Below are 26,587 nucleotides of genomic sequence, written 5' to 3'. Positions count from 1 at the left end.
GGCACCCTTTCTCTCTGGGCCCAAGACTGGAGGAGTCCCTGCGGTCAAAAATGGACAGACATCATAAAATTATGAAAGGTAACTCAGGAAATGTTAGTAGCTAAATAAAGTTAGTTACCAAATGGAAAATAGTATATAATGCTGCTGTTTATTCACAATAACTATAAAAGTAAATAAAATGTACTAGATTGTATGCTCCTCCGAGTAGGGCCCTCTTCCCTCCTGCTGTCAAAGCCCTCTTCTCTTCACATGTCACTCACAGCTCTCCTATACTCCAACACTCAGTGACCATCTTTGTCTGCATACCCATCTCCATCATTGGCATCTAGCCTCTAGTTGTATGTTGATTGAGTCCTCACTACTTATATCCAAGCTGTAATGTGTATTGAACTGTGGTGCTCTTTATTTGTACTGTATTCTTGTTATTTATTCAATGTTATGCGAAGCTTTGTCTCCCTGTATTGTTCCTTTGTACGGCGCTGCGAAACACTTGTGGCGCCTTATAAATAAAATTATAATAATTATAATAATAATAACTGATCTGACATCCACCACAAAGCTCAAAGCCCGCTGCTAGCCAATCACACACTGCCAGCGCCACGGAGAAACGAGCTGAGACTGAATGATATGGCGCCACCTCACTCTCAGCTTCTGGACGTCACAGAAATCCAAGCTGCCAGTGACTTCAGCAGCACCTCAGTAGGTGGCGCTGGTAGCATCTGTGTAGTGAGGGAAATCGGACACACAGCTAAATCAAGTGGTGCACCAATTTCAGTACCAGCGGCGTGTGCAGGGGAGAGTGGGGGGCCCTAATGTCTGGGGGCCTTGGGAAGACCACCCCTGTCACCCCTCCTTGGATCCGGCTATGCTTTACAGCCGTGCACACCTGTTTCAGGCCTCAACAGTCCCAGCTCCCAGGACTCTGTGCCGAACATCTACACTCAGTGGGTAATGTCCTGGTTTTACAGGGAGCACGATGCCAAAGAAAAATATTAGATGCCCAGCTACCCCACCAATGGCCTCTTCAATACTGATGGGGGATTCTGAACTCCCTACCACTGGCTAGGGCTGCTATCAGGAATTTTGGGGGCTGGGAGTCATATCCAGTCTGCCCCCCCCCCCCCCTCTCCTCACTTGACTTACAGTAACCTGGCTCCTGTTCCCCCATCTCCTCTTCCACTGAGTTGCAGCCTGGAGGTCCCGGAGCACAGGCTTCTTCAACTCAAGATGCCAGCGGCCAATTAAAATGCAGAACCGTCTGGTGAGCCAATCAGAGCTCGCGTACCAGCAGCCGCTCTGATTGGCTGCCGGTACGCGAGCTCTGATAGCCTCAAAAGCCGATGCAGCATTTTAATTGGCCACCAGCATCCTGGGTTGAATAAGATTACACTCCGGGACCTGCTTTGTTCAGTGCACTTAGCGCAGTGGAGGCAGTCTGGGGGGTTGCAGTGGGCAAAATGAGCTGCCTGGGCCATTCCAGAGGCCGGGGCCTGGGACAGTTGTACTCACAGCACCCCCCTATTGGCGGCCCTGCCACTGGACACAGTTATTCAGTAATTGTTCCCCATAGCATTAAGTATATACGATCGTGTGAACAAGGCAATCTTTTCCTTCATATTGTAAAGTCAGTAACCTCCAATCCCCCAATACACAGCACTGTGTAGTATGTCAGCCCATTACAGATAAAGATTCTCTCTCTCTTTATCTATGACTAGTATATGTAACATGCATGCTATTCGTGGACATATATTTATGTTACTTTTATCTGGGATGTTACCTTTGGCGCTAATCTTCTACAGACTGTTATTAGAGTTATACACCAGCATAAATGGAGAGAGATAACGGAGAGAGATAGCAGAGAGCTGTGTGTTACTGGCACAGTGGGAGATAGCAGGGGGAATACATCCATATATTTTACAAGTACGGCAATAACACTGATCACTTTGTTATGGTGTGCCTGCAGGATCTGATCAATCCTGAAATATTAATCCAATAACATTGTTCTGCCTGGATGAACGGCTTTTGCTATTAAAGAGCGTAATTACATTGCCTGTGGAAATCGTGCTACTGAAGAGTGTGCTGAAAGTGTAAACACGGTGCTCAGAGGGGAATATTAAGGAGTATGAATGCTAGAATGGGGGATCGGCACATTAGAAGCATACAGATAAGTCCCCCTCTCTATCTCATAACTGAGTTGGTAGGTCGAGGTGGGAGGGATCTGGTAAGCAATAGCATATCGGCGGTCAGGATGCGGGCAATTGGAATACCGTCCCCAAAATCACGACAGTGATCTGAAGACCGGCTCTGGGTTTCCGATACTTCTGTACTACATGCATTTAGCTTGTCTCTCAGTGTCAGACTGTGGCATGAAGGGCCAAAGCCAGATTATGGTTTGTAGGGGCCCCGGACAACAAACTATATATATATATATATATATATATATATATATATATAGAGAGAGAGAGAGACATTGTAGGGGCTCTGCACACACTAAATTAACTGATAATAAATAGTGGAGATTTGGTTCATGAATTGATCAATGCATTTAAGCCTGCAGCCCCCTTCACGGGACCCCACTTTTCTGCAGGTCCTAACACTATCGCTCAATATGGCTACAATACACATAGCTATCACATGTTTGATTCCAGGCATGCTATCTGGTCTGAAGCTCACAGCACATTTTGCTTTTATAGGTGAGCAGCTACCAACACACCTGTCACTACCAAATCTCCACTATTTATTATCAGTTAATTTAGTGTGTGCAGAGCCCCTACAATGTCTGTTTAAACAATGTGGTCACAAGCCATAGGGCACCCCAAAACTAGGAAAGGTGAGTGCCGATGTTAAGTGTATATATTGTTTATAAGATTAGTTTTTTAAATTAGTCTTATTGTGGTCACATTCTCTCATGCACCCTGTTTAACTAAGATTCCATAGCTTATGTTAACCATTTCCCTAGATGATTAGTGACAGGTGTGTTGGTAGCTGCTCACCTATAAAAGCATAGTGTGCTGTGAGCTTTAGACCAGATAGCATGCATGGAATCAAACATTGATGTGATAGCTATGTGTATTGTAGCCATTTTCAGCGATAGTGGTAGGACCTGCAGAAAAGTGGGGTCCCGTGAAGGGGGCTGCAGGCTTAAATGCATTGATCAATTCATTAACCAAATCGCCACTATTTATTATCAGTTAATTTAGTGTGTGCAGAGCCCCTACAATGTTTGTTTAAACAATGTGGTCACAAGCTATATTGCACCCCAAAACTAGGAAAGGTGAGTGCCGATGTTAAGTGTGTATATATATATATATATATATATATATATATATATGTACAGTGGTCGAAGTGGAAATTTTGAAGTGGGGGTATGGAAATTTTGAAGTAGGGGTATGGAAAAGTAAAGAGTGAATATAGTGCGCACCTTCGGACACCCCCCTGTCCATCAACGTCCCCTGCCAGACTGCCCCGTTGTACAGGGGTATTACAAAAGCACAATATGTGCTGCTGAGTGATCAGAGAGCATCCTGAGGGGGAAAAAAAACTTTTTTTTTTTATCTTCAGATTAAAGTGGGGGTATGCCATACCCCCGTATACCGCCCCACTTCGACCACTGTATATGTATATATATAATGATTCCATGCCAGGTATTAGGTTTGGTCAATTCTAAAGCAAGCCTGATTGCAGACACTTGTCAGTTGGTTTTAAAATGCTTTCAGAAACAGGGCTCCTGGTGCTGGACAAGCTGGCCAGGTGAATGGAAGGTGAAGTGGTTAGTGTAAAGGTGCATACACAGTGGGCGATATATATCGAAGGAACAGGCATCGTTCATAGACATATTCACAGATATATTGAGTTGGCTATGCAACACAGCCAATGCCCCTTAAATCGGTGCATCATGCTGTGTATAAAGTCAATTTGCCAATGGCCCTTATTCTCGCATAGTAGCTGGCAGTGATTGACAACTCATCTGTAAGTGCACCCACCCAGTTGTGACAGCAGGCAGGATGGATTGGGCAGTGTGTGCGGAGAACATGTTGCCTGATCCGACGACAGATATATCTGCAGATCAATTGATCAGCAGATTTTTTTGCCAGTGTGTACCCAGCTTTATGGTTCCTGGAAGTTACTAATCTCTGAAGGAATTCACACCCTGTTTTTGACCGGCTGTGCCCTTTGGTATGCCCTGTATCTAGCCGACATTCTGGTAACTAACTCTCTAATAGAGTAACAATGTATAATTCAACTGCACAGTCTAGAACCAGGCATTAGAGACGGGGGTGGGGCCCTTAGGTAGTGCACCCCCCCCCTACCCCATGGATTTCCTCTGTACTCCTGTGAGCCAATCCAACCCTCATCACCTTAGCTGACAATGAATTTGTACAAAGTGATTCTCTGTTGTATTTCAAGGGAATTTCACTAATCATAAAATAATAACAATGCTAATAACTCATGCCAGAACAGTGAATTATTGGAACCCTCAATAATTAGAATTAGAGGAATTAGCTGAACATATCGGAAGACGCTGACAAAAATTCTGGCACCAATCCCACAGAATCCGGATGGAGAAGAAAGACACCATCTGGCTGACAGAATGTGTACCACAGCGGGCATCCCGCGTGGGATGTAGACACTTACAGCATTAGAAATCAATAATATTAGATCAATTACTTCAAATGACCATTATTATATTGGAACAATTTCTTTTGGATTTGTGCAAGTTCATCAAATCTGACAGTCAATCACATATCAGGGCATTCGCCCAATTGCCTTTTGGCAAGTAGCCTTTTTGACTACAGAAGGTCCAAAGCCTTTAATTGCTAGTTACCAACACTATTTAACAATTATTCTACAGCTTAAAAAAAAGTCATAACATCTGGTAACTTTACTATATCCCAGTGGGGTTATTAAACAGATCTATAGATAATTATGTGCACATGCCGCAAAGAGTATTCTGTGGCCAAACCTCCAAAAATGCCATTTTCCGAGGTTTGGCTGTCCTCAGTGTACGCGTCATGCCGGCAATGCGGTACGTTCCAGGGCTTGGATGTGTTGCCCAATAGATGCTTATGAGCTTCTATCGCACTGCCCCTGCTGTGGGGGATCCAACCGGATCCCTATCAGCATCCCCCATGACCGGCCTGTCACTCGGCGCATGCGTAGATGGGACTCTGTGTCCTAAACCAGGAAGTTATATCATCGCAAAGGACATCTCTTACAGCAAGAGCAGTTCTTTGCTAAACTCTTCATGCATATGGCATTAATAAACACAGATATACATGCGCCCCAATGTATTACCCTTGGTGAGACGCTATTTAGGGCTCATCTCTGATCTTCAGGAGGGAACTGGTGGCAATGCCATGGTGGGGTTCAGTAGAAACACTTGAACATGATACTGAGCTGCACTAAAGGCCAAAAGCAGCAGCCCCCAGGTGGTTTAGCAGACCACACAGGCATCAGAGGCTACATAGCATCTCAGTGGCTTCTAAGTGGACTCTGAATGGGCGTTTCAGGATGCGGCAACAATGACATGCACATTGGAGGACCATGTTGTGGGTGTGTCCTGGGTGTGAAGCCAGAGATGTACGTATACAAAGCACACCACATGGGGTAGGTTAGCAGTTACCAATGACAATAATGATATCTGCTCTCATCTATTATGCAATGACGTGGATGTGGTTATCCATTGACGTGGATCCTGGGCACATTACATATGACTCTTCATGTAGCTTATTCAAAAAAAGATAATAAAAAGGCTTTATGATTGTCCAGTGTTAAGTCATTTATTTTATTAGCAGAAATAATAAGGGAGCATTTTTCAATTAAAATCAACAGCCAGAAGCTGTAGCCAATGGAATCTTTTGTGCATTTTTTTGTCTGATCTACACAATTTTTTCCCACACTTGGGAGCTCCAAGAACTCTCGGAAAGAGTCTGAGACTGCTGGGAAGCCACTTACAGAGACACTGGGCCAGATGCACTAAGCTTCATAAAATTATAAAGTGGAGAGTGAAAGCCAATCAGCTAGACTTGTCATCTTTCAAATCCAGCCTGTAACATGGCAGTTAGGAGCTGATTGGCTGGCTGTTTATCACTCTCCATTTTATCACTTTTTGAAGCTTAGTGCATCTGGCCTACTGTGAGACACTAGGAGTGATGGACTGTGGAAGGCAACTGGAGGATCTAGCTAAGGAGTGGCCAAACCGCTCCTCAAGATCTACTAACAGTCCCTGTTTTCCAGGCCACCTGTAGACCTGTAGAATGTGTCAGTAAGGAATGAATGCAGCATGTTTGAAAATGTGACAGTTAGTAATGACTACATCTGTGCACCAGCTAGTTGATCTGGAAAATGTAGATCATTGGTAGATTTCAAGGGCCAGTTTGGCCACCCCTGATCTAGCAGTATTTGCTATAAATATATAGTAAGAACCCAGACACAACCCACAGCTATTGTCCTGTTTAAAAACAATTATATGCCCCCTGTGCTGTGAGATTACAATACTGACCACTGCACCATTATGCTGCCCAAACAGGCCAACGTTTTCACTATAAATTCTGAAATCCTCAAAAATGTTATATACAGTAGATTTATTTATTTACAGTTTCTTATATAGCGCAGCAGATTCCGTTGCGCTTTACAATAGTAGAAAGTGATAAAACAAACTGGGTAACAAGAGACAGACTTCGAGGTTAGATGCAACAGGTACAACAACCCATCACAATTTTTGTAAATCCATAGAGACTCTAACACGATAGCGGTTCTTCTAAAAGCGGTTCTAAGATTATAGAGGTTTTTGACATCACAGTGGTTCTGACACCACAGTAATTCTAACATCACAATGGTTCTGACATCACAGTGGTTCTGACATCATAGTGACTCTAATATCACTGCAGCTCTGACATCACAGTTGTTTTAATATCACATTAGTTATGAAATCACAGTGTTTCTGACATCACAGTGGTTCTGACAACAGTAGAGACATCACATTGGTTATATCATCACATTGGTTCTGACACATAGAGGTTCTGATATAACCTTATGTGGAAAATATTTAATAGAGGCAGAACTTAAAAAATGTGAATCTCCAAAGTGCTGCAAATCATTTCAGGACTTTTCTTGGATCAAAAACACAAAACAAAAAAATCTTCATATAAGTGCAATATATTGCAGTGCACCTTCTGGTCATCATGTTGAATAAAGTGAAGACCATTAAAAAAGTTTTAATTGCAACCGAGTCTGTGCAGCATCTTCCCAGAACAGCACGGCACTTCTATGCCACAGCTTGAGAAATGTTTTCGGAGATGTCAATTATAAAAATGAGCCAAGTGACATTAATCCCTTAATGATTCTACTCTACAGCAGCAGGTTCCCAGGACGTGCTGCTCCCTGCAGACAGCTTCAGCTGCAGAGCCGAAAGCAGCAAAACAAATCCTCCCCCCAGCCTGATTATCATACACATGGGGGCCCATGTGGAGCCAAATACAAGTACAACTGATGACGCATCCTGCCTGAAACTATACATATACAACTACTGCCGATGCAGTCATAAGCCTCTCAGGCCCATCACCATTCGCCACAAAAGGGATGAGAACTAAGAGTTGGGCGTATCATGTGCATATTATGGCTGGTTTCATAAGGATCTGTTGCACCAAGGACAGGGCTGTTGCAAGTGCTAACCCATTAGCTCACTTCAATAAGTAGCCCACTGTCCTTTCCACCGTCCAACAACCGATACACCTGCTCCACAATTACGCATGGCATGTACTCACTCAGCCTAACAGTTCCCATCAGCCACTGCAAACACAGCCATCTTGTTCCATATACTGTACCTGTGCCTTATGGCAGAAATCTAGGTATTCTTGTGAGAGTTATGATGTGTACACACTTGTACAATGTGCATGAGATTTTGACTATATAGTCAAAATCCCATCTGGATCTCATGCAGATCGCACAGGTTTTAACCCTTGTGATCCCGATGCGATCCCAATGCGCGCTCCCGTATCGCAGCCAGATAGTCTAAATTGTATATATAGTCTAAATTGTAATATAGTCATAATTGTACAAGTGTGTACACACCATAAAGGTGATCAGAAGAACCAACGCTCATTTGTATTGCATATTGGAATTTTTATGATAAACAAAATGACCTCTAATGACAGATGTACCATTGACCATGCCCTTACCCCTAACCCTGCCAACTGTCCAAGCAGCAACTTGCACTAATCCTCATATAAATGGGGGTATTTAATCCTGGACGCTATTTCCACTGGTGGATCTAGCGGCTCTCGCCTGTTCAATGCTGCCGTTTCCAACAGCGTCGAAGGCGTGTTCCGACAAAACAGATCCGACTTTAAAACAAGCCGGATCTGTTTTGTCGGAAACGGACGCAGATTGTCGAATTCACGGAGGATTTTCGCCAATCCTCTGACTCTCCGACACTCGACAGCCGGAGCATTGAGTTCCGACTGTCGAGTTGCAGTCGAGAATAACAAAACAGCCTGGGATTCTGACTGTCGGAACGTTCCGACAGTCGGATTCCCGTATTGAAATTGAATACCCCCCCCCCTTCATAGTACACAAAAAAATATTTCAGAACATTTTGTATCAGCCTTCGTAAACAGAAAAATAATCGTGCCAATTATTTACAGTTCACCGGAACACAGCATATAAATAATAGAAAGCGGATTCCTCACCTGCTTTAGCTACTTGATCCACCGGAACCCCTAGTTCCTTGGACATATATCCCAACACGGAGAAGATAGCAAACCCTGCTAGTATACTGGTAAAGGCGTTCCCGAGAGTGACAATAAAAGTGTCCCTGGAATATAGAGAAGGGAAATTTGTGACTATAGACCAATATTAATAGTGATTTAAATGGGATGCATTCACTATGCTGACACAAGCATCCCGACTACCATCGTGAGACTGGTACCGGAATCCTAACATTAATTAGGATGTCAGCACCAGAAACCCGACTACTGGGATGCCGAACAAGCATACTGGGGAAGGGGGACAGGGGTTAGGATTAGGCACTAGGGATTAGGTGGCAGGGGAGGGTAGTTTATTAGTCTGAGCTGTCTTGATTCCCTACATGGAGATGTATATGTAAATTCACAATGGCCAATAGAATGGGAAGAGACTAGAGAAGGTTTCAGTATTTACCTGTAAATGTTTTGATGAAAAGTGTTGTAGGAGGCAAAGGTGAGAAGTCCACCGAACCCGACTCCGAGAGAGTAGAAGATCTGCAGAGCCGCCTCTATCCAGACCTAGATATACAAGAGAGATGGCAATGGACGCACCGTTGTACTTGTTTAGCAGTAATTTACTTATACAGCGAGCAAAGACCTGGATGGCGCTCTGGTTATGGGATGTTGGACCTGGATGGCGCTCTGGTTACGGGATGTTGGACCTGGATGGCGCTCTGGTTATGGGATGTTGGACCTGGATGGCGCTCTGGTTATGGGATGTTGGACCTGGATGGCTCTCTGGTTATGGGATGTTGGACCTGGATGGCGCTCTGGTTATGGGATGTTGGACCTGGATGGCGCTCTGGTTATGGGATGTTGGACCTGGATGGCGCTCTGGTTACGGGATGTTGGACCTGGATGGCTCTCTGGTTATGGGATGTTGGACCTGGATGGCGCTCTGGTTATGGGATGTTGGACCTGGATGGCGCTCTGGTTACGGGATGTTGGACCTGGATGGCGCTCTGGTTATGGGATGTTGGACCTGGATGGCGCTCTGGTTATGGGATGTTGGACCTGGATGGCGCTCTGGTTATGGGATGTTGGACCTGGATGGCACACTGGTTATGGGATGTTGGACCTGGATGGCGCTCTGGTTATGGGATGTTGGACCAGGATGGCGCTCTGGTTATGGGATGTTGGACCTGGATGGCGCTCTGGTTATGGGATGTTGGACCTGGATGGCGCTCTGGTTATGGGATGTTGGACCTGGATGGCGCTCTGGTTATGGGATGTTGGACCTGGATGGCGCTCTGGTTATGGGATGTTGGAACTGGATGGCTCTTTGGTTATGGAATGTTGGACCTGGATGGCGCTCTGGTTATGGGATGTTGGACCTGGATGGCGCTCTGGTTATGGGATGTTGGACCTGGATGGCGCTCTGGTTATGGGATGTTGAACCTGGATGGTGCTCTGGTTATGGGATGTTGGACCTGGATGGCGCTCTGGTTATGGGATGTTGGACCTGGATGGCGCTCTGGTTATGGGATATTGGAACTGGATGGCTCTTTGGTTATGGAATGTTGGACCTGGATGGCGCTCTAGTTATGGGATGTTGGACCTGGATGGCGCACTGGTTATGGGATGTTGGACCTGGATGGCGCTCTGGTTATGGGATGTTGGACCTGGATGGCGCTCTGGTTATGGGATGTTGGACCTGGATGGCGCTCTGGTTATGGGATATTGGAACTGGATGGCTCTTTGGTTATGGAATGTTGGACCTGGATGGCGCTCTAGTTATGGGATGTTGGACCTGGATGGCCCTCTGGTTATGGTATTTTGGACCGGGATGGCACTCTGCTGCCTGACAAGGTCTAACTGTTTTTAAACTGTCACCACTTTTTTAAACAAATTTTAACATATACCAGATGTACACAATCATCAAGGCTCAAATGTACCTAGATGTGACTGTACAAAGGAGGAATATTATGAGTCCCTTAATTTCCACATTGAATTAAGGTATGATATTCCTCCATTGTACATCTATGTACATTTGCGCCTTGATGATTGTATACTGTTCACAACTGGTATATGTTTGTAACTGGTATATGTTTGTAACTGGTATATGTTTGTAACTGGTATATGTTTGTAACTGGTATATGTTTTGAAAAGCAACAACAAAAAAAGGAAATAACTTTGTGTCTGGAACAAACCATGGGGTTTATTCTGGTTCATTCACAAGCTCTGAAGTCGCAGCCTTGCGCGACCACCAAACCCCGCTGCCCGCCCACTGGGCTGCCCGCCCCCTTACTTCGCAGCGTGTGTTCGCACGCAGGGCCTGCAAATGGATGTGTAACATAAATATCAATTCGCAGCCTGTGGCTGCATGCACCTGGTGTATGTGCAGAAATGACCCTGCGCATGCGCAAACGCCCACCATCGGTCCCCGTGCGAAAAAAACCCTATATTTTATGTGCATGGTAAATACTAGCTGCTTTTTCATGTAGCCATAATATGTTAGCTTTATTTTACACAGCAATTTATATTTCAGTTTGAACACCCCCCATCCAAAGAGAATCTATGGGGAGCTGGGCAGCGGTGCGGGAAGTGGTAGCTGAATTTAAAAAAATATTTTCAAAAGACTGGCAGGGTGGTTATTGGCTGAGAGAATTCTCTCAGCCAATCAGCAGCTGCCCAGATGGAAGACCTATCGTTTAAAATTCAGCTGCCACTTCCCACCCGCTGCCCGGCACCTGCCGCTACCAGCTCCCCACCACTACCCAGACCCCATCGCTGCAAATCAAGTGTCAAATTGTAAATGAGCCTCCCGGGAGCTGCCGTGGTAACTTGCTGTTGCAGCAGCTGCATGTGATGTCATGCAGCTGCAGTGACCCACCCAGACCCACCCGTCCTTTGTCAACGTCCCCAAACGCTGTGTCACATTTTCCTTAAAGCAACTGCAGCTTAAGGCTTGTGCATGAGTGCCGCCGCTTGCCCACATGTGCACATGCCGAAATGTGTTCGCCCCTGAAACCCTTTTTAGGCCCCAACGCCTGTCCTCAGCATTACGCAGTGTAATATTTCCAGTATGAAAACTGGTAACGTCCCAAAACACAAACCATAACTGAGCTTAAATAATACGATTTGCTTTTTTTTTTTCATTGAAGAAATGAAATAATCAACTGGGAACCTTGCTGAACCCCTTAGTACTGAACATGGCTGACGCTGAACTACAGCTACATTAATCTAAATGCAGCGCTCCCCTAATTAGCAAATAAATAATGTACCTTTGATGACAACAAGTGATCAAACTGCGGTGTGAGATAGAACTTGATTCCGATCCATGCTCCATCTAGTGTTACTCCACGAACTAACAGCATGATCAGGATTAAGTAAGGGAATGTAGCTGTGAAATAGACAACCTGAATATAGAGAAAGAGAGAACGTGTAACATAATCTCATCCTCTCACAAAAATCCTGCAGCTACATCCTCAGTTACCGACATTGCATACAGTACAGTAAGAATATTTGCCTACCTTAATTGTCTCCTCTCCGGGCTTCTCCCGGAGACTCTCTGCAGCTTTTCCAGGGTGCGTGGTGGCCTGCCCCTATTAAGCTCCGCCCCATTCCTGTAAATGCTGTGAATCGTGGCTCTTTGGGCAGGGGGGTGGTACTAAATGATGCAATTTGCATCATTTTAGCCCCATCCCCTCCCTAAAGACTCTCAAATGTTGGTATTGACCAGTAGAGGGAGGGAGTGTGTAGGCTGATGTTGCGGCCCTGCTAAATGCAGTAGGCTTGCCCTGCCTTCCGAGGGGAGGTGGGGGAGGGACCCGATTTTAGGGAAGATAAGTATGCTGCAGGGCTGGGAGAACTGTGCCTCCACTCTAAGGCAGAAGGAATGCCATGGGTTCTACTCCAGTAGTGGGATCTGGCCAATGAGATGAAATGTATTAGGAAGACAGACAATACGTCGGGTGTGGTATGTGACTCCAACAGTCGTCATCCCGACAGTCATTATCTCAACATTGGGGTCCCGACTGCCCAGAGTCAGACAACATGGCGAGTGCAAAAAAAGCCCCTTGCGGGCTCTCTGCGCTCTCCACGCTGCGGGTACGGTGGCTCGCTACGCTCGTCACCTATTCTATTCTCCCTCTATGGGGGTCGTAGACCCCCACGAGGGAAAATAGCGGGTGGCCGTCGGGCACCCGGCTGATGGCGTTTTGACAGTCGGGATCCCGTTTTCGGGTAAACGACTGTCGGGATCCCGACTGTCGGGAACCCATTCGGCACCCAATACGTCAACCACTATTGATCAACATGCACTGTTCTGCATCCCACCCCTGGGCAGCAGTGTCCCAGAGCGCTGGCCGTGCCCCCAGTGTGACGGGAAACATGGGCATGACTTGCGATCCTGGCATTGCCTCAAAGACATGCCCCTTTTATCACAGATCACGCTCATTTTCCGGGAGCCCCAAGCCCGGCCTTCGAAAAGTTGTGAGGTACGCAATAGGTTGATAAAAGCAAAAGGTTGAAGTGGTCATGGCTGACACATAAAAATCTTTCTTGTTATTATTTATGTACAAGCACAGGTAGCGCAGATGTTAAAGTTGCGCATGCATAGAAAAAAGCTGATGCATGCACACTGGAGCGGGGGACAACGTGGTGGAACCGGTGCTGCTGCTGCTGCAGCTTTATGAATGTTTGGATCGATTCAAAACAAAGGGGGTGATTCAGGTTGGCTTGTGGGGAGCCAAATTAGGCCTGGAGCGGTATGGGCAAAAATACGCATTTTGCAGACCCGATGTGCAAACTAGGGCGGAGTGAAAAAATTGAAATTGAGATATTCAAAATCGGCTAGTGTGGAAAAGTTGTGACTTGACCTGAATAAGAAACGAGCAAAAGCTTTTTGATCTGAGTCAACATCTTCTGTTCTGGCAAGAGGCCTAAATTTTCACTTTTTAGGTGAAAATAATTGGGCAGATGTATTAAGCCATAACAAGAGATAAACGCAAGTGTGATAAAGAGAGATAAACGTCCAGCCAATCAGCTCCTTACTGACTTTTTTCAAACACAGCCTGTAACATGGCAGTTAGCAGGTGATTGGCTGGACGTTTATCTCTCTTTATCACCCTTGCATTTATCTCTTGTTAAGGCTTAATACATCTGCCCTAATGAAACCTATGTAGAAGCTCCGATCTAGTTAAAATTATGTCAGGATGTCTTAGAGTGGTTCATTAACATACTTTAGCATAGTAAAAGAGAGTACGAGCTTGTCCTAGTGCAAAGTGACTGACTTTGGCTGGAGAAAAAATCCCTGATAACTGACCCATTTTCATGGTCACAATTGTGAATATTGTGTGTTTTCTCCTGAACGTGTTTATAATAGAAGAAGCACAAATACTCTAAATGGAATTTCAGTAAAACTGTGTGAAATATAACACTGCGTAATGGCCCTTAATCAGACCTGATAGCAGTACAAATTTGTTCTCTAAATGGGCAAAAAAAATCTGCACTGCAGGTGGGGCAGATGTAACGTGCAGAGAGAGTTAGATTTGTGTGAGTTATATTGTTTCTGTGCAGGGTAAATACTGGCTGCATTATTTTTATACTGCAATTTAGATTTCAGTTTCAACACACCCCACCCAAATTTAACTCTTTCTGCACATGTTACATCTGCCCCACCTGCAGTGCAGCATTTGTTTTAGTGTAAACTGTCTAATGTATCATTTTACATTTCACTTCTGTTTATTGACAGAAAAACAGTTTTGCATCCCCTATGCTGGGAACATGAATGGGCTGCATTACAGCATGTAATTATGCCAAAGATAAGCCAATATATTAACAGTTAAATACATTGAAGTGCATTATGATGTAATAAACAATACATCTAATGTTTAGAAAAATAAAATCAATTGATTCAATAACAACAGGTTTCAAAGATGTTGCACATACACTATTGTCTTCTTATTGTTTTATGTTGTGTTTTGAGTTGTTTTATACAAACCAATTGTGATTGATTTCCGCTATTATTAGACTGTTAAATTGGGTCAATAAGCACATAAAAAGGAAATAAAGTATTGCTGATCAATCCTGCATAGTAATTAGTGATTGTCATATATGTACTGCTGGACAACACTCATATAATGATTAACCTGTTATTTTGAAACAATGTTCTTGATTTTATTTTTCTAAACATTAGATGTATTTGTTTTTACATGATAATACACTTCAACATATTTAACTGTTAAAATATAGGCTTATATTTGGCATAATAATATGCTGTAATGCAGCCCAATCATGTTCCCAGCATAGGGGATGCAAAACTGTTTTCAGACCAATTCATGTTTAAAATAAACTGCCACAAGTAAAGACAATAAACAGAAGTGTTTTAAATCCTGCACCTAAAGAACAGAGTGTAATGCATTGTTACTGAACTTACTGGAGCATTCAATAAAGAGTTTGTTGGACATTAGAAGACACAGAGGTGCACTATTCTATTAAGGGCAAACAAAAGGTATTTACCCTGATTTTTTGGCCAATTCTTTTTCTTAGTCACTTCAATTACAGAGCATCCTCTCCAAAAAAATAAAAAAAACACGTTCAGGAGAAAACACACAATATTCACAATTGTGACCATGAAAATGGGTCAATTATCAGGGAATTCATACACGCATGTGTATGAATGTGTTAGCATCCATTCGCATGTCGGCCGGACATTCAAATGGTGGCAGGGAAGGGGAGGTCACTCACCCGGCGGGTGGTGATTCAGCGCTCGGTAAGCAGCGGAATTCACTGCATACCGAGCCAATCACCCCCAAGGTGTCTTGAGAACCATTCCTAAATTATTGAGAGAAGAACAAAAGATCGATTCAATTCCCAGTTCCATGAATTGCGGGTCCCCAGGTAGAGGGCGTGGCTAAAATGACACATTCTAGTAAAATCCTATCACATTTGCCATGTCCCTTCCTATGGAACCAAGTTTCCTAGTATTATCTTCCCTAACAAGTGGACAGGATGCAGAAGAACCAATCCCTCTTCTTGGGGTCATGTGGACTACTCAAAACATTAGTACTGTTGGTAATTATGGCAAGTATACACCTGAAAGATTGTACTCTATGTTTTTATGAGAGTTGAAACAATCTTGATAACATTCGATAACCAATATGCACACAATTATCTTTCTAATCTGAATGATTATAGCTTTGATCTTGCGTTGGTTGAACATAAAATACCATTAAGCTCAAAGATCATCCAAAGTTATTGTGACGGGATATAAAGAGTTTTCAATGATTCCTACCTTGCCTGATGACTTCACGCCCTTCAGGATGCACAAATAGACAATAACCCAGGCCAGGAGAAGACACAGACACAGGTTCCATCGAATATGTCCTGGATCTCCAATGCCAGAGCTCCCTTGTATGTGAAGAACGTAGCGGCTTCAGTGGAAGCATTGACCGTAGAAATCACAATATAAAACGGATAGGCAGACATTATTGATAATCTTTGGTTCCTATCTACTACTCCATTCAACATTAGATAAATCATGTTCTGTTCTGTTCCCACCTAAGGTCAGTGAACAAACCGCAGACCGTTCTATAACCCCACACTCACCTCCAGTACTCCTCGCTGGGGCTAACGGTGCTGCTGATGTTGATGGGCATTGCAGAGTTACTGGCCCGGATCACGTGGTGGTCCAGGCAGAGCTCGGTGTTCCACCAGTTGCCGCAGTGCTCCCAGGGTAAGCTGCTGGTCAGAGAAGCAAAGAGGTAGAATAGCACGTAGGCTATTATCATGTTGTAGTAGATTGCTACCAGGGCAACGATAAGTAGCATGCCCATTCCGACACCTGGGGAACGCACAGGGGGAGACATAGCAAAGTCATAAGACACGCAATAGAGACACAGCATGGTGTTACTGTACTTTTAAGGATGTGCTTTAAATAATGGTAGCACACTGTACACATTGTGAACATCATATATTTGTCCCGATATGAAAGAGGCCTTGAGTCAATTAACCTTGGAAATCATTGGTGGCTCCAGGGGAGGGGCTGCGGAAAATTCAAAATTCAAATAGAGGAGCCACATCCACTGCCATTAACTGTCATTCCAAACTGACCCACTACAGTTTTGCTATTTTGGCCATGCTGAATCGGATGCAGAGCATGCTGGGATGTGTAGTTTAAATACATCTGGAGTGTCAAGGTTAGCCATCAAGGCCCTAGGGGACACTTGAAATTTGTGGATATTGGCCAAAAATGGCTGAACGCAAGTGTATGTACAGGTTATTTGTGTACTGCATCAATATGCAACATTAAAAAAATAGGTTCTAAATAGGAGCAAAGAGTGGGAGGTAGGGCAAATACAGAATACCTGGGTTATAAGGAGGCATGGATCAGCTTGGATGGCAGAGTACTAAGGGCCTAATTCAGTAAGGCTTGCTGCGCCCATAATGCCTGCCCCCTCCAACGACAAATCCCCTCAGTAACATCCGGAGAGAAATCATTCAATAGTCACTCCCCTTCCGAAATAAAAGTGAGTGTAAACTGATTTTATTTCCATCGAAGTCCACCTGTATTCCCAGGAGAACACCCAGCATTTTCCTGGGGATGCCTGCTCTGGGCCCCTGCCATCCCCCTCCCTTCCCTACCGTGTGAACGCTGTGAACTTTGGTAGTTGCCAAAGGTGTTTTTTACAGTGGCCCTACACATGCTCAAATACCGTTCTCAACCTCCCCCCTCATCATTTCCCAACAGGTCATGTTTTAAGGATTTCTGCTTGTACAAACAGGTGAGATGATTACTGACCCAACAATATAGATAAAATCACCTGTGCAGGGTTAAAGAAACCTGCAGAACATGACTTCATAACTGTCAGTATTATTCTAAATTATTATTAATAATTATAAATCATAGAGACACATTTCTAACCAAGGAACATCACCAAACTCCACAAAACCCACTCACCTTTGAATAATGGACTTATTCTGAACACCGCCAGAGGCCCCAAGCTGGAGAATTGGCCTAAGGACAGTTCCATGAAGAATAGGGGAATTCCGCAGATGGCTAACATGATAAAATACGGGACAAGAAAAGCCCCTGAAAGATACAAGTGTTCCCAGATTAAAACCGGTCAAACTGTCATTACCATGCTAATAAATAAACACATACTTATTTACCATTTATACATAACAGACTCAGGGGTAGATGTATGAAGCAGTGGTAATGAAGAAATGAGCCAGAGGCAACCAATCAGCACTGAAGTAACATCTATAATTTGCATAATATAACATTATACTGAGCAGCTGATTGGTTGCTTCTCCTCTGGCTCTCTTCTCCCTTATCGCTGCTTCATACATCTACCCCACAGATTGGCTCCCTTATGCGGGACCTGTGGATTCAGCACCACAGCACTGGACAGCTCTGCAATGTGTCAGCTATTTTGCCATTAAAAGACCTCAGTGGGAAGAACCTGGCAGGTACAAATCATATGTTCTCATGTATGTTCTCCTCCATTTAATTGTGCACTTGACAATTCAAAACCTGCAGAAGATTTGAAATGAATACGTCTTTTGGGCAGGGATGACAACAGAACCTTCCCCATCTGGCAGCCACCCAGGATTTATCGAGATGAGTTTCAAAGTTCATGCAATAGGCAGAAGAAGGATAAGATGGTCAGAGCTTCTCACAGAACTTAAGTTAGACGATACGTCCTCATCTTTGCGGCCATCGCTACACCAGTTAGGTTAGCCGCTACTTAACCGCTACCTAAGGATTTTCGATGAGGGAACTATTACAAATCTGCTGCACCATTGTCCACTCGCCACGCTTCGGGCTCTGTGGCTCGCTCCACTCCGCTCGCCACAACTAGATGGTGGTGTGGACACAGGAGGGTGGCGTGGACCCAGGGTGGTGGCATGGATCCAGGGTGGTGGTTCCTGACCTGATACTGCTTTTTTTCTTGCTGGTTTCTGCTGTTATACCGCCAAACATTTTTCTGGATATATATTATTTAATCTCGTGGCCCATTCTCACATTTTCTCCAATCACACTAAATTGCTTATTTTCGGTGATCCTCACTGAAAATAACCCTCGCGGCTCGCCGTACAGTACGTCAGTTCCGTAGCGTAAGTGAGAAAGTTCCAGACTACTATATGAAGTGGGTCTTCCTGGATTGATTTAAGAGTGAATAACTTTGGGAGAATGTGAGCCATTGATTGGATTGATAAGAGATTTGTGGCGTTGATTCAACATAGAAGCAGCACCAGAAAAACAACATTATGATGCATAATTTTGAGCAAAATGACCCTCATATAACTAATGTTTCAGTATGTTCTAATAGAGAACATGGATAGAAGTAATATGGCATTCCAGAGTTTAACAAATCTTCACCAGATAAGCCAAACTAAGCAGGATGAACGCTCAATGGCTGTACATTAATCACAAGCATGGAAAGAACATGGTGATGTTTCGTTGCACTCGGCTCTTAAAAGATGGCTCCTTTTTCCAGTCTTCAGTCACATGGTGACAGTATGCACTCAGGAGATATTGTAATCTATTACAGAGTTGAAAAAGCCAAGATCTACTATCAGCCACATATAGCCTGCTGTTAGAGTCCCAAGAAAGCTGTAAAACACACAGATGACCGCGACGCGTTTCACCACAATTACTTCTGCAGTTTCCTCAGATGAAACCTCTGTAGGAATTAAGGGAAAACAATAATTATTTTGTTACTGCTGACTGAGCAGAGAATATGTATGAGATGAGCCACTATGAGGGCAGACCAGCAGTACAGGAGGTAGGGACTGATGATCTGTTTGAAGGTCATGGGTAAGCTAGATTGAACTGCATTGAAGTCCAAAGACAATGTTAATGTGGAGTTAGTAGGAGGGTGCAAAATATTCACACAGTACATTAAAAAGTGGGATGTAAAAGTATTGTATTTCTGAGTTGTAGACATCTAAGATGTGTAGGGCACCACATTGGTACATTGGGGTGATTCAGGATCGCTCAGCAATTCGCTGCGAATGTCCGCCTCTGCATCCGAATGGTTGTGTATGCTGACATCAGTGGCGTAACTACCTATTTTGCGCCCCCCCCCCCTCGGCGCCTACCCCATGCCCATACCTGCTCAGCCGCATCTGCAGTCACGGTCCCGTCTCTCCCAGCGCCGGCTCCTGCTTCTATAATGTAAACAGACTCTTAGAAAATGGCTGCCCCCATACTGCAGACAGAAAACTGTCTGCAGTATGGGGGCAGCCATTTTCTAAGTGTCCGTTTTCATTATAGAAGCAGGAGCCAGCGCTAGGAGAGATGGGACTGTGACGGCGCGGCAGGCAGGTACCGGCAGACAGCAGCGGGTAACCATAGCCCCACAGACCCCCGGCGCCCAAACTTTCTCTGCGCCTCCCCGCCACCGCGGGGGCTGTGGAGCTATAGTTACGCCACTGGCTGACATATCCATTTGCATGTGGGTGTACGGGGAAAAAACATTCGATGGTCGCCAACTATCGAATGATTTTTTTTGCCCACATGCAGATAAAATTCAGTCTTGTCTGACTTTTATCTGGGCCAGAGATGGGCAAACAGGGGGTGGGCGCTGACATCATGTTCCCAGAGGAACACCCAGAATTTTCATGGGGACGTCCATAAAACACTGGCCATTCCCCTTCCCCATGCTTCTCTTCGCCCCCCTCCCTCCACGGCCCGTGCAAACGCCCAGCAAGAGTAATACTCGCCAAAAGCGTTCGCACATCGGCTCTGCACATGTATTTTTTCACCCGTATGTATGCGCAGAAAGCATCAACCTGAATCACCCCCATTGTGTGTGGGATTAAAGATGAAGCTCCACGGCAAGAGAGTGTCAGTTCTTGAGCAACACCATCATGTTATCGCCCAACAAGTCTGATGATGACATCATAAAATACCATTGTAATGAGATGGGCGACATGATTTATATTCTGAGGTGTTGAGAGATGTAAAGACAAGAGGCAGCATTTATATTGTGATTGCAATAGACGAAAAACAACCAATAGCCTTTTAGTTAATAAAGATCCAAATCTCATTCTGCTGTTCCTGTCTGCCACTTCACATCCAGAGTCTGTATTAAGTGCTTTCAAACCTGCGTATGTGGGGATGCGTGTGAGTACTTTAACCCGCAGTATACTGGGCTGAGTGAGGGAGATGCTGCCAGGCTACAAATAATGAGTCAGGTGAGGCATCACCACAGCACACACACACACAAAAACCAGCTATTATAAAGTGGCACAATGTAGGGACCACGGAGCAGACTGAATGTGAATTGGGCCCTTATGTAGCCTGCAGCAAGATGTGACATGGGCCCGGAACCAACAAGTTGTTCCATATTTTTAAAGTGCCAATCATTTAAACCAGGTTTGGTGGAGCTGTGGTCAGCCCGGTGGCCCACCAACCAAGGGAGCCGAGTGCTAACATGGGAGCCAACTGTTAGAACGTATAACTGTTGATGCTGAGAGAAATGTAGCTCATCACAACGGAATAGTCCCCTTCAACAAAATCTGCACTGGCTTCCATTCCCCTACAGAATCATCTTCAAACACCTCACACTCACATACAGGGCCATCTCTAATTCCATTGCTCCATATATCTCTAACCTCATCTCCATTCATACACCCTCCCGCCCTCTACGGTCAGCTGACGACTGTCGTCTCTTCTCCACCCTGATCACTGCTTCCCATGCTAGAGTACAGGACTTTGCCCGTGCTGCACCCCTTCACAGTGGCGTAAGTTCCTACCAGGTGCCCGGAGGCAAAAAATATGGTGGCGCCCCCTACCCCCAGCCCCCATCGGTGAATGTGCAGTAGCACAGCTGGGGGGGGGGGGGGGTAGGGCCACAATTTAAATAGCTCAAATAGATGGCAAACTGTGGGTATGTGCCACAAATAAATTGCCCCCATTATCCCCTACAGAGAAAAAAATTCACATTAACGCCACCAAAGAAAAACATTATACGGCACGCAAAAAACGCATTCCCGCAAAATAAACACATTATTCCATACAAAAAAAACCCACATTATTCCAACACAAAACCCCACATTACAGTATACACACTAAAAACATTCCACACAAAACAATCACATTATTCCCACAAATTAAAAACACATTATTCCTCAGAAAAAAATGCACTGTTCTAACAAAAAACACAATCATAAAAAAATACACCCCCCAATTTTTTTTTTCCAAATAGGCAAATACACCTTATCCACCATAAAAAAACGTAGACACTGTGCCACAGACCCCCCCCTTCACGAAAAAACAGGGCTGCTAAAGCAAGGATTTATTTTTACCTGAGGATTCGACTGAAATAAGAGGGCTGCAGCAGCCGAAAAGGATGTGTTTGTGTATGCCACTTCCTTGTTCCTATCCTCCAGCACACTACCTTCCTGCATTCTGCGCACTGTCCTGTCACCGGGCCACAGGCTGCAGTCAGGACCAAATTCCATTAGACAGCCGCCTGAAGTTAAACGCTGCTCTATGGCGCCGGCGGCTGTCTGTCACTGTGTGTTCAGTCAGCTGCGCTGCGGATCGGAAATAAAGATCCGATCCGCAGCGGGTAAATGGTGGTGGTGGCGTGGGAGTTCTCAGGGGGACACACGGAGCCTGACTCTGGCTGTGATAGTGGAGTGGATGAGCCCCCGCCAGGGCTTGGCGCCCGGCGGCAGGAGCCTCCACTGCCTCCCAGAGTTCCGCCACTGCCCCTTCAGTGGAACGCACTCCCTCACTCCATTAGACTCTCCCCGACCTTGCAAAGCTTCAAACGGGCACTGAAAACTCACCTATTCATCAAAGCATACCCTTCCACTGCATAAACCAGATGGTTCTCCGACCCCTTGCCTGTTTACATCCTGCTATCTAGCCACCACCCACTTGCTTGCACCTCTTGTAATCTGTCTGTCTCTCCTTCCTACTAGATTGTAAGCTCCTCCGAGCAGGGCCCTCTTCCCTCCTGTTGTCAAAGCCCAGTTCTCTTCACATATCACTTACAGCTCTCCTATACTCAAACACTCAGTGACCATCTTCCTCTGCATACTCATCTCCATCATTGGCCTCAAGCCTCTACTGTAGTTGTATGTTGATTGAGTCCTCACTACTTATATTTAAGCTGTAATGTGTATTGAACTGTGGTGCTCTTTATTTGTACTCTACTTTTGTTATTTATTCAATGTTATGCCAAGTTTTGTCTCCTTGTATTGTTCCTTTGTACGGCGCTGCGAAACACTTGTGGCGCCTTATAAATAAAATTATAATAATAATTATAATAATAATGGTTAGCAAAAAAACTGTTGTAGCATTTCCCAAGGGACTGCATGGGGAAGACCCCGTAACTTTTATCAACAAAATCAATCCACTATGAGAAAAGAGGCTGCCACTGCCAAAAAGTAGCATGCCCAGGAGTTAGAGGCAGGAGTCGTGCCAACTTCTTTGCCTATGTAAGCTTACATAAGACTTGGAATGAGAAAGAGAACTTAGACATTAGGATCTAGGACCCTTTGTAGAACTTAAAAATGTAATCAATCTATAACAGCCGCAGTGGCGTCTCTTCAGGAGGAAAATCAGATCCACATCCCACAGAGACTATGGTAACTTGTGTGCTGGTTTCAATTAACTATGTGTTGGGTGTACGAGTCTTGTATTGGGTGTGCAAGTGAAGTTTCCAAGACCGAGGCAGAGAATGAGAAAGATGTAAGACAGAGGTGGAGATGCCTCAAGCCTTAGAGAGTGCTAAAGTGTAGAAGGTGCCCATAACAACCAATCAGCTTTTGTCATTTTATAGACTATGCTAAATAAATGATAAATGATTGGTTGCTATGGGCAATTTCTCCACTTTATGTCTCTTAAAGTGTAATGGGGCAGATGTGAGGGTGATAAAGAGTGATAAATGTTCAGCCAATCAGCTACTAACTGTCATGTTATAGGCTGTTTAAAAAATGGGAGTTATGAGCTGATTGGCCGGACATTTATCCCTCTTTATCACCTTCGCCTTTAACTCTTGTAAGGCCAGATGTATGAAGCCTGGCACCAGCCAATCAACTCCTCACTGTCATTTTTCAAACATAGCTGAGTGGCTGGTGCGTTATAACCTTCTACTTTATCTCTTCACCAGGCTTAGTACTGTAGATCTGCCCCAGAGTTTAGTGGTATCAGCTGAGTAAGACATAAACCTAAGCTTCAGCTAGGAGAATAGCCCAACGGCTCCAACAGTACCAGTTATGGTAGAATGGATGGACCTCCTCAATCCCCCAAAGAGTGAGCATTGTACATCCTTTATAAATGTGTTAGGTTGTTACGGAAATAAGCTACCATTAATAAATACAAAGCAGAAGACAGCAAAGATCTCATGCATCCCATTTACCCCAACAGCACCTTCATTTCCTAATTACACAGCACATAGTAATTACCTCCGCCATTGGTGTACGCTCTATATGGGAATCTCCAAACGTTGCCCAAGCCAACGCAATATCCAATGCACGACAGGAGGAAATCTAGCTTCCCCGTCCAGTTTCCCCTGTCTTCGGGGTATTCCATGTCCAGCTCGGCATCATCGCGATCGCTGGGGCTCATCAGCAGATCCGGAGTGACGGGCTAGGGATAACAGTAACAGTCATACATACATTCATTCTCTGTGACGTGTCCAACATTTCCCAGCCTAGTTTATCATGACCACAATAGCAACAGTATGATATTACTAAACCCAAGATCACAAGCTGCACAAAATGCCTTTGTATTTATATGGGAAATCTGTCAGACCACACTTAGGTCGACAGTCATTAGGTCGACCCCGGAAGGTCGACTGGCCCCAAGGTCGACAGGGTTAAAGGTCGACATGGGTCAAGGTCGACATGACTTAAGGTCGACATGGGCCAATGTCGACATGGGTTTAGGTCGACAGTCATAGGTCGACATGAGTTTTTCACTGTTTTTTCAGCCGACAGGCGGTATTTCATGCCCTACCATCCACTAGGGCGTGGTGGGAGAATAAAATAGTGTGCCGAGCATTGCGAGCGAAGCGAGCGATGCGAGGGGCTGCGGTTCAACTCCAACTGTATCCATTTCGACTGTGTCGACATTCAGGTAAAAAAACAGTGAAAAACTCATGTCGACCTAATGACTGTCGACCTAAACCCATGTCGACCTTAAGTCATGTCGACCTTGACCCGTGTCGACCTTTAACCCTGTCGACCTTGGGGCCAGTCGACCTTCCGGGGTCGACCTAATGACTGTAGACCTAAGTCTGGTCTGACAGATGTACCAATTCCATTTATATACACCGTATAAGCTGAGGTTCCTAAATATGGTCCTGAAGTAAACCAGCTTTCAAGGGTAACCAAGCCCCGTTCACACTGCTGCCTCCATGCTGAGCGACAGGCTTAAGCACAATCGGTAAGCACAGCGGCGTAACTATAGCACCGCAGGGGGGGGGGGCGCTGTGCATGTGGGGGCGCCGGGGGCTGCAGTGCTATAGTTACACCCCCCCCCCAATCCCCCGCAGACTTACCTATCTCGCTGGTCCCGGCGGCTCCGTTCTTCTGCTGAGGACCACCACAAAATGGCCGCCCCCATATAGCACACAGTTCTCTGAAACTGTCTGCTGTATGGGGACGGCCATTTTGTGGTGGTCCTCAGCAGAAGAAGAACGGAGCCGCCGGGACCAGTGCGATAGGTAAGGCTGCAGGGGATTGGGGGGGGGTTTGCATGGGCGGCGGGTGATTGGGGGTGCTTGGCGGGGTGGCGGCGGGGGGGCGCCCAAAACTTAGTTACGCCACTGGGTAAGCACATCTCGTGGCACAAGCAAGGCGCCCCGTGATGGTGTGAGCTGAGTGATGGTGATTAGCAAGGTTTTGCCTAGCACTGTCTTTCATGCGGGCGATAGCGCTGTGCACACATCGCCATCGCTGCCGGGCATACACATGGAGCAATCAGTGCTCCATTTCTAAGCAATCTAGTCAGGGTTCCATGATCGCCGCGTTTGGCTTCCCCATGAAAATGTTGGGCGTTCCCCTGGAAACGGAGGCGGGCCTTCACAGGACATCCGCTCCCCTCCCGTCTTTGGCGGACACCGAAGGAAATATGAAGTCAGTTCAGACTGACTTTTATTTCTGAAGGGGAGAGAAATGTTGCGCTCCTTAGGGTCTCGCATACATCCCCTCGCATGGTACCAAGAGGATTCTGCGGCAGTGGAGGGGTGGTCGCCCGGCTCGCTGCTTAGCGAGCGGCGTTGAATCACGCACATTGTACAAACTGCTTAAAAATAGTATAGAATGTTTGTTTTGAAATGTTAAAGAAAAACAACAAAAACATTGCTGACATCCGGTAATCTGCAGCCGCACATAAACATGGACATGATACGATCATGCGTACAATTACCAGATGAGGTTTAAAGGCCACTGGAAATGATAGCTTATAAACAGCGCGCTATCTGGAGCAGAAATAGCCTTGTGTCTAATTATAGAGTTATTTATTTATTTACATTTTCAGATCAGAGATAAAAAGCTATAAAATGAGGTTTAATGATCGGCTTCATCCCTGTACGCGCTGCGAAGGGGGGGGCGTACCTGACCCGCTATTAACCCACTGACAATAGCTGAAGGCAATGTAAAGACCCATGTGTCATGCAGAATATACAATTTAGACTACAGACCCACGATTATATACAATGGAGACCTATCTGGTTAGTGTCTTACAGAGCTCTCCTGCTCGGGCCCGCAGATAACCTGACAGGCGGACGCTTTATAAAAGGAACTAGAACAATTCTGAACAAAGGATTCTCTCTAGAAATCTAAATCCACCCAAGTTTTGTGAATCCCTACCATAGGCAAAAGCAGGGGGTGTTTCTGACTCGCCGAGGCTTTTGCATGGGCAGGGGAAGGAA

The 26,587-nt window shown here is 45.2% G+C and overlaps 1 protein-coding gene across 2 annotated transcripts in view; it reads right to left on the bottom strand.

Moving 5' to 3' along the window:
• SLC6A7 (solute carrier family 6 member 7) overlaps positions 1-26,587 on the bottom strand; it is a 67,637-nt gene that overhangs the window by 18,701 nt on the left and 22,349 nt on the right. The window contains exons 2-8 of one of the 2 annotated variants that reach the window (XM_083181519.1): positions 24,117-24,300; positions 17,647-17,778; positions 16,296-16,530; positions 15,982-16,120; positions 11,969-12,103; positions 9,160-9,263; positions 8,691-8,815 (exon numbers count right to left, since the gene is read on the bottom strand). In XM_083181519.1, coding sequence (XP_083037645.1) covers positions 8,691-8,815; positions 9,160-9,263; positions 11,969-12,103; positions 15,982-16,120; positions 16,296-16,530; positions 17,647-17,778; positions 24,117-24,300 — 1,054 coding nt within the window. The remainder of the gene's footprint in view (positions 1-8,690; positions 8,816-9,159; positions 9,264-11,968; positions 12,104-15,981; positions 16,121-16,295; positions 16,531-17,646; positions 17,779-24,116; positions 24,301-26,587) is intronic. The other variant, XM_083181520.1, reaches the window with a different exon arrangement.

This window comes from Crinia signifera, chromosome 4, assembly GCF_055691185.1.
Source record: "Crinia signifera chromosome 4, ASM5569118v1, whole genome shotgun sequence".
NCBI classification, from domain to species: Eukaryota; Metazoa; Chordata; class Amphibia; order Anura; family Myobatrachidae; genus Crinia; species Crinia signifera.
Note: the sequence above shows the minus strand (reverse complement) of the source record. Positions and strands in the feature narration are given on the sequence as shown.